The 8560-nt window shown below is 32.1% G+C and overlaps 2 protein-coding genes across 4 annotated transcripts; one reads left to right on the forward strand and one right to left on the reverse strand.

Moving 5' to 3' along the window:
* Window positions 1-1149: 1149 nt before the first annotated feature.
* On the forward strand, window positions 1150-3093 carry LOC114176743 (probable caffeoyl-CoA O-methyltransferase At4g26220). Of its 3 annotated transcripts, none has more exons than XM_028061881.1 (6): window positions 1150-1328; window positions 1615-1687; window positions 1811-1890; window positions 1975-2119; window positions 2386-2517; window positions 2701-3093. In XM_028061881.1, exons 2-6 carry the CDS (start codon window positions 1619-1621, stop codon window positions 2989-2991), a joined length of 717 nt encoding a protein of 238 aa, XP_027917682.1. In that variant the 5' UTR covers window positions 1150-1328; window positions 1615-1618; the 3' UTR covers window positions 2992-3093. The 3 variants fall into 3 exon arrangements, with proteins under 3 accessions (XP_027917682.1, XP_027917683.1, XP_027917684.1); XM_028061882.1 differs by having other exon boundaries at window positions 1194-1328; window positions 1569-1687; XM_028061883.1 differs by having other exon boundaries at window positions 1222-1328; window positions 1519-1687.
* Window positions 3094-3314: 221 nt separating this feature from the next.
* LOC114175909 (deoxyhypusine synthase-like) lies at window positions 3315-5464 on the reverse strand. Its single transcript, XM_028060754.1, has 5 exons — window positions 5250-5464; window positions 4958-5165; window positions 4737-4835; window positions 3888-4057; window positions 3315-3702 (listed from the first exon to the last, which is right to left on the reverse strand). The coding sequence occupies exons 1-5, from the start codon at window positions 5310-5312 to the stop codon at window positions 3625-3627; spliced, it is 618 nt and encodes a 205-aa protein (XP_027916555.1). The 5' UTR covers window positions 5313-5464; the 3' UTR covers window positions 3315-3624.
* Window positions 5465-8560: the final 3096 nt, after the last annotated feature.

Genomic DNA, 8560 nt, shown 5'->3' on the forward strand with positions numbered 1-8560 from the left:
ACTGATTGCAACGAATTTTCGAAAATAGGAACTGAGTCAAATAAAAATGGGAGGACCTACTTGATATTTTGCTAAAAAAATGGGGAGCTTTGAAATGATTTAACCTTTTAATAATAAATAGGACGAACAATTTGTTGGATGATCTTATGATTTCAACAATCCAGACCCAGATCAACTCAATTATTAACTTTTTATTGACTTCATTTTATCTCTATACTTTCTAAGATGATTAAATTTGAATAATTTATTGGGTTTTTATGATAATTGTTTTGTGTGCTTTTTATGAAATTTACATTGTTTATATTTTGTAATCAAAATTTAAACAATATTTTTTTCTTCTAACTAAAACTGATAGAACGGCAAATTTCTTTGCGAAGGGTTGTCTTGAAAAAAAAGCTTTAGCGTCATGCACGAAAAGAAACTTATAATAAATCCTTAACCACGTATATAATTATCATATTTTTAACTATTCATCTCTGGTTTAAATATTTTTGCAAACTAATTGCTTAATGATATCAATTATATCTGCTGCGGATATACAATTCATTTTTTTTTTAATTTCTACCAAGAAAAAAAGTTGAAATATATTTTCCATGGAGTGGTGGACAGACATTTAATTGGCTTAAGTGTTTTTTTTCTATTATATTTGAAATAATTGGTTTTTTATGTCTTATATTTATATTTATTAAGACAGTAAAGATTAAGTTTAGCACAACAAAATTAGCTAGCTTATTTACATCCCTCTCTCATATATAATAGATAAAAGAAACATAAGTCAAATTAATTTTAAATAAGTAAATCAACATAATTAACAAGGAGAAATACTACTAACAGGATTATAAAATAATTTAAGAAATTAGCAGATGAAAATTGAGAAAAAAGTTGTTCACAATGGGCCAGTGAAACTATTTCTAACCTTTTCATTCTCGTTTGATTTCTAAGCTATAACCTATAATTTTAACATAATATTTATTAACTAAAATATAGGAAATGCTGAAGGATGAGAAATAATGTACTACTGGAGAAATCTTACACACATGGAAACAAATATTTGTCCCGATAATAAATATTTGTTTTAGTTTGTGATAATATATAATATAATTTTTGACAGTGTTTTTTTCTGAGGGGATGGTTTCATAAGCCGCCACCTTTGACAGTTAATAAAGCATAGTATTGACCAAAGAATTCATCTCATTAAATAATTACATAAGTGTGGTGAAATAGCTCCAATTATTAATTGTTGTGCTCAGAGTGAAGCTTCAACCACATACTTTCTCCCAGATCCATTCTAAGCTCATTCAAGCTATCATCAGAATAGAGAAATTCAGGTATATCACTCCTCAATCTGTTATTTGTCCCAAACATGCCTAATTTATGTTATAATCAAAGTCTTTTTCATTCTAAAGTTCAAAACTTTATATTTTCTCTCTAACCATTAGAATAACAAGAAAACTAGTATTTCTTCTCATTGAGTGGTGGATAAAAAAGTAATGCAATAGAATGTGTTTTCTTATCAAGAACTTGATAATATATCATCTGGGATATATTATTTCTCTTTCCCTTTGAAGGACCCTGCCCCTTATGGTGTTGGTTGTCGGTTTTGGTGGATTGCAGAGAAATGGAAAAAATCAAGGATCCATCAATTTACCGCAATCCGGTCATATTACAAAGCGAGGACTTAACCAAGGTTTGTATACAAACTTGCAATTTTTCTTTGTTTTCACTCATGGTGAGTTCACACACTTGTATCTTGATTCGTGAAATGAAAACTCATTGATCACTTCTTGTGTATTCCTTTCTGGTGTGACAGTATATATTGGAAACAGCGGTTTATCCTAGAGAACCTGAGCCCTTAAAGGAGCTGAGGGAACTCAATAATAATCACCCTTGGTGATTCTTCTATCCTTCAGTTATTTGATTTGAGGCTTAAACAAAACTGAAAATTCTTCAACTTGTTTTTGGATATTCATTCAGGGGCTTCATTGCTACTTCACCTGATGCAGCTCAGCTAATGACCTTACTTTTAAAGATGTTGAATCCCAAAAAGACCATTGAAGTGGGAGTGTTTACTGGTTACTCTCTTCTCCTCACTGCACTCAGCATTCCTCATGATGGAAAGGTTTGCATACTTGAATTCTTATATATGTCTCCATTATAATTAGTGCTAAAACTTAATTTGCTGCAAGGAATTATGGGTTGTAAAGTTGGAGGAGAGGGTGTGGGTTTAATTCCCCCGCTAACATTCGAAAGTTATAAGATTGGTTTGATGAATTTGGAATGAAAAGTAAGAGAGATTACAGATTTAACTTCTCCTACTAACAAAATACCAATAACATTTATTTATAAAAAAAAAAAAACTAACTAAAAGTTAATTTGCTTGTGCAGATTACAGCCATTGACATTGATAGGAAAGCTTATGACATTGGATTACCAGTCATTAAAAAGGCTGGAGTTGAGCACAAGATTGATTTCATAGAGTCTGCAGCTCTACCATTTTTGGATAAACTACTTGAAGATGTAAGTCCGTTTCTTTTTGTATGTTGAAAAAACCAGGTTCAAGTTTAATATGTCTACTTTTAAGTGTGCCTGGTGAAATTGATTTCAATATAAAGTGTAACAGGTAAACCAAATTTTAAGATTCTAAGACTATGTGAATGTTTACTGTTTTATCTAAAAACATATTTGAATGTTTGGGTACAGCCTGCAAATGAAGGATCTTTTGACTTTGCTTTCATTGATGCTGACAAAGAGAACTATGTTAACTACCATGAGAGGCTTATAAAACTGATCAAGATTGGTGGTTTACTTGTATATGACAACACTCTGTGGGGAGGACGTGTTTGCTGGCCAGAAGAAAAAGTTCCAGCACACACCAGATCAGGGAGGAATGCAGCAATTGAATTCAACAAAACAATCACAAACGATTCTCGCGTTGAATTTTCTCTTACTTCTGTAGGAGATGGTCTCAATATTTGTAGGCGCGTTGCTTGAGTTTTGTGTACTAATTATACTTTTTCCTTATCTGTAATCAGTGTTACACGCACTGCTATTATATAATTTCAGTACTCAATAAAGTTACATTTTCGTTTAAAATCCATAATAAATCATAAAATCACATAAGTTCACAAAGAAAATGTTCAGCTACCAATTTAGAGCAACTTTATTAAGTAAATTACAGCAATCAGTAAAAGTAATATATAAATAAAAGTAACTATCGAAAGCTATTTAAACTAGACTTTGCAATCAAAAATGCAACATTAGCAGAAATTAGTTGTACTGTCATAACTTTTCACCAACCTGTAATACAACAACCATTTAGAAAAATGATAAATAACGTACACGATCAGTTAGTTTTTTCAAGATTTATTTGACCTAAACACTATAGTAGTACAATCATCTCTGGTGAAAAATTATAACTACATCTACAAATTCCGACTTCCACACGGTCAGGACCAGTGGATAACTTTGGAATGGTTGAAAAGGCCAGCATTGTGTCGTCTGCTATGTACAACAGGAGAATCAAATGATTGCCATGTTAAGCATCCACAGCAAACTGAAACTTCGATATCGTCAATCATGAAACAACTAAATCAAACTTGAGAGTGAATTCGTTTTTAGGCTCCATCAATGGTGAGGTTTAACTCTTGTAGCAAAAGTTTCAGCAACCAGCAGAGGGAATGCTATCGTTGCATCACAGTGGACCTGTTTTAATGTACAAAAAGACATTTAAGAGATATAGTATTGATGGTTTTTTGGTACCTATTTTGTTTCATGAATGTTAAGAGTGTTTGAGTAGTTAAATTAGATATTTATTAATTGCTGGCTTTATAATAAAGGTTATAATATGCATGGCTACAACAAAGTAAAAACTAATAAATAGGATGTACCTTGACAGTTTTAACAGATCCACGTATTTTCCCCCATGAAACAGCTTCATCGGAACGAGCTCCAGAATCACTACCATCATATTCTTGTGCAGTGTTGATAAAAACAGCATAGTCTGCCCCATTACGCATCATATTGGCATTGCAAATGTGATATTTTGGAAGGCCACCTCCTAAAATGATCATTCCCGTCTTCATAAAATATGTTAATAATATTATATCGTAATATGTATTACAATTCCCAAATTTTTCAGTAGATCTGAACATCGAAACAAATAACTACATATCATCTTGTATATACTATTATAGACCACAACAGATATGGACAGCAATCTAATTACGAAAAAGATTCAAATAAGAAACAGAGTAGTACAGGGAGCAGCACGACCCATTAAAAGTTGGTCTCATGCTTACCTTGTACGCCCAATAAAGGTAAGAGCTTTCGTTGTTTATTTCTTTCCTGATTCGAGCTATTAACTTAGATGGTGTCCATAACACATTCTGGGAAACAGAAAATGCACCATGAAAAAAAGTGACAAGTGAAAGCTTCAAAAGAATTTGCTTTGCAGAAGGTTTGGCGGGCCATGCATAAAATCATAGTTTAGTTAGTTTGATGTTGGTTTAGCACAAACTAAACATGAATCACAATTAGTACAAAATACAAATACAAGTATGAATAATAAATGTGAGTGCAGCCGCTCCCCAAAAACCAAACCACATAATTTTACTTTGCATTGAACGGATACGTTAAATAAAATACCCCAGTGTTTTCCTTTTTTAACATCTGATCGAAAATAGGAATAATTCAGTCCTCAAATTTGCAGTAGTTGTCATTAGGGACCAAAAAATTACCAATCCGATTCAACCCTTTTGAGCGTAGATACGCCCCAGGCAGAGATAAATCTCCTATAAATGTTGGTGCAAGGCACTTTATAAGATCTTCAATGCCACCTGTGGTTGTAACAACTACATCAACCTGCACATAGCAAAACACATGCAAAAAAAAAAATAAAAATAATAACTTGACTTGAATTTACTACTTAATCATGATGGTGAGAAGCACTGAAGAATACCATTGGAAAGGCTTGAATTGGCCTCCGAACAAGGGAAAGTAACTCGATGGTGAAGAAGAAACCGAACAATGTCTCTAACACCAAAGGAAATAAGATTAGAAGTGAAACCCATAAACACTCTACAAGTCACAGATTTTCGGTACTCCAAATCCCTCTCATGGTCACTGCAGTCCTCAGTCACGGCTTCATCAACTAGCCTCCAATCTAGCTTTAACCCAAAAATCACAACTTTATAAGAAAAAAAAAAACACAAATTCACCTGAACAAAGAAATTGGGTCACACAAAACAAACCATTTGATTAATGACTTGGATGGCATCACTGAGATTCGAAGCCTGAAACCCAGTGGTGGCCATGGACCTCAGTAGTAGCGGGTAGTTAACGCCATGGTTGAAATCATAGCCTTCAATCTTAGCACACTTTCCATCAAGGCTTTCTGATTCTTTGAACAGCGTGGAATGCACTGATGCTACCACTTCTCCCTTTCTCTTTGTCTCTTCTAGGGATGGCAACGGGGCGGGTATCATGATCCCATCCTCATCCCCATAATAAAAATTCATCCCCATCCCCATCTCCAAACCCAACAGGTATACAATTTTTGACCCATCCCATCCCCACCGGGTAACGGGTATTTTCTTATACCCATACCCATACCCATTTTTTTATTGTTCCATATATCAATTAAATATTTTTATAAAAAAAATTTAAAAATCACACCAACGGAATCATGATACTATCAAAATATTCAATATTAAAATAACATACTCTTTTTTATTTTCATGATGTCAAATATTAAGAAAAATATTATAATAGTATAAATCTCAAATTAAAGTATCAAATAACAACTAAATAAAATTCAAATAATTATATAAAAGCTAAAAAATTACACATTACTAAAATTTTATAATAACCAAAATATTTATTAATTTTACAAATGATCAGTGGTTTCATTTGCATTCGATCCACCTACACATAGAAAAAAAATGAAAAATTAGATATGATATAATAATTGAAATTGAAAATTTTAATTACTAGAATATAATGTACCTTCTTCATCAGATTCATTTTCACTCATGAGAACATCTTTTCCTTTTAATTTTTTAACACCTACAAACACCAAATGTAGAATATTAGATGAGAATTCACAAAAAATACTAACAAAAAATATTAATAAATTTAAGTAACTTACCTAGATGGTTTGAGTTCCATATCCAACTTCTTGTACACATCAAAGCCTCTGTAGTAATATGATGAAGTCGACTACGGTGAGAAGTTAATATCTGACCACCAGTACTAAAAGCAGATTCAGAAGCTACAGTTGTTATTGGAATAGCTAAAACATCCATTGCAATTGCTTGAAGGGTTGGAAACTTTAACCCATTTGTTTTCCACCATGATAGGATATCAAATTCTTGTGTAACCGGCAAATTATCTTCTTCCAAGTAATAATCCAACTCTGTTTTCATAACTGTAGTTCTAGATTTTTTCTTTTTTGCCATAAACTCTAAAAATTCATTCGCATCATTATCAACATCCTTTCCCAACTCCAATGATGTAGCTCTATAAGAAGAAGTTTCATTCTTTTTTGATTGATATTCCAAAACCAAATCATAGCACATTTGACGAATCCTACTAAGTTTCAGATCAAAATCATTACCATACAATTTATAAAAATAATATTCTAACATGTCCATCTTGTACCTTGGATCTAAAACTGAAGCAATTGCCAATATATCATGAATAACACTCCAGTAACTTTCAAATTTCTTTAACATTTGTATTGCCATATTTTGAATGGTTATCTCAGGAGATTTAACCCAATCATTTATTGCAATCTTGATCTCACAAATCTTTGGGAAAAAGATGTTGGCAGTTGGGTATTTGGAGCCAGAAATGATTTCTGTGATGTCATTAAATAATTTTAGCCTTCGACAAACATCCTTTGCAAATTCCCACTGCATATCAGTTGGCAAAGAAGTGTATTGAGCTTCACGTTGCTTTAACCTAAAAAACACATCCTTATAACATATGGCAATATCAAGCATCTTGTAAGTAGAATTCCATCTAGTTGGGCAATCCAAACTTAACTTTTTAGTGAAAGAAATTCGCAATTGTCTAGCTGTTTCCTCAAATTTTTCCATTCTTTTAGGAGTTGCTGTCCAATATGCTACACTTTCTCGAATTTTTTCCACCCCTTCTTTTAGGACGGCTAATCCTTCTTTCACAATCAAATTAAGGATATGTGCTGAACAACGCATATGAAGCAAAGACCCTTTCTTAATGAGTGTGTCCAACTTCAACTTATCCTTAATTTTTTCAATCATGCTATCATTTGTGCTGCAGTTGTCTAAAGTGATAGTAGACAATTTTGTATCAATATTCCAATCGAACAAACAATCAACTAATACATTGCAAAGTCGATCAGCTGTGTGAGGTGCGGGAACATAAATGAACCTATAAATTAAGCAATATTTTGTAAGACATATAATCTTTCTAGAGGTGCATAAAAAAAATTACTGGAAAATTTATAAATTAAAAAAGGTGTACCTCAAAATTATATTTTGCAATGTCCAATTGTCATCAATATAGTGAGCTGTGATAGACATATACCCTTTCTTTTGATTGCTTGCAGTCCACATATCCGATGTAATTGCTATTCTTCCTTTATTTGTATCTATCAACTTCATAACAACTTGTTTTTCATGTTCATAGATGCCGAGTATCTCTTTCTTTATCGTATTTCGTGAAGGAAGTTGAAATAATGGTTGAATTGTTGTCACGAATCTAATAAAACCAATATGGTCCACTATTGACAATGGATATTCATGCAATATAATCATTGTTGCAAGTTCCCTCTTGGCATTTTCTTCATTATAAGCTCCACAAGCCAATTCCTTTTTGCCACTTGAAATCTTAGAAAAAAGTGTTTTTTGTCCCCCTTTTCCTTTTGTTAAAGCCTTCTTTTGAATACATATGTTTGTATGATGGTGCAAGTGCTTTGTTCCATTCTTTGTTTCTCCACCAAGCAGTTTCTTGCAATAGTTACATTTAGCTTTGTATTTTCCATCAACTTTTATCTTTTCAAAGTGTTCCCACACAACACTTTTCAATTTTCCTTTCTCAGGCTCTACTTGTGTTGTTGAATGTATTTCATCATGAACTTCTGAAGGTGTTTGCGTAGATGGATTCAATGGAGATTGACTGTCATTATTGGAACTTTGAAAGGGAGTTGGTTATTGTGAACACTGTGGTGGACTTGGTACCTGCAAATCTTGATCTCCTGTGCTCATTTTCTCTAGAAACTAACATACGTAACAAAAAAAAATCAAACAAAGTAAAAAGGTTAATTTCTTTTTTAACAAAATATAAAAGGAAAACCAATAATCAAGTTTAAAAATATTTCAAATATTTTTTATACTATTAAAAATTTATATTATACCACTTAAACGAAATAGCACAAATAACAAAATTAAATTAATAATAATTCAAATTTAAACATAGATTCTTCATCTTTTGATCTTGAATTAAATTAAGGATTTATGCAATTGAGCACTTAAAATTGAGAATTAAACATTATCATGAAACAAAAAATAAATAATAAATA

Source organism: Vigna unguiculata, chromosome 3 (genome assembly GCF_004118075.2).
Source record: "Vigna unguiculata cultivar IT97K-499-35 chromosome 3, ASM411807v1, whole genome shotgun sequence".
Lineage (NCBI taxonomy): Eukaryota > Viridiplantae > Streptophyta > Magnoliopsida > Fabales > Fabaceae > Vigna > Vigna unguiculata.

Excerpts from the sequence above, each read along its gene's own strand:
- LOC114176743 (XM_028061881.1), top strand. The coding sequence starts at position 1,619 with ATGGAAAAAATCAAGGATCCATCAATTTACCGCAATCCGGTCATATTA. Across the intron at positions 1,688-1,810 it reads AAAGCGAGGACTTAACCAAG|TATATATTGGAAACAGCGGT; the intron begins GTTTGTATACAA and ends CTGGTGTGACAG. Across the intron at positions 1,891-1,974 it reads CTCAATAATAATCACCCTTG|GGGCTTCATTGCTACTTCAC; the intron begins GTGATTCTTCTA and ends ATATTCATTCAG.
- LOC114175909 (XM_028060754.1), bottom strand. The coding sequence starts at position 5,312 with ATGGCCACCACTGGGTTTCAGGCTTCGAATCTCAGTGATGCCATCCAA. Across the intron at positions 5,166-5,249 it reads TCCAAGTCATTAATCAAATG|CTAGATTGGAGGCTAGTTGA; the intron begins GTTTGTTTTGTG and ends TTTGGGTTAAAG. Across the intron at positions 3,703-3,887 it reads GATCTGTTAAAACTGTCAAG|GTCCACTGTGATGCAACGAT; the intron begins GTACATCCTATT and ends ACATTAAAACAG.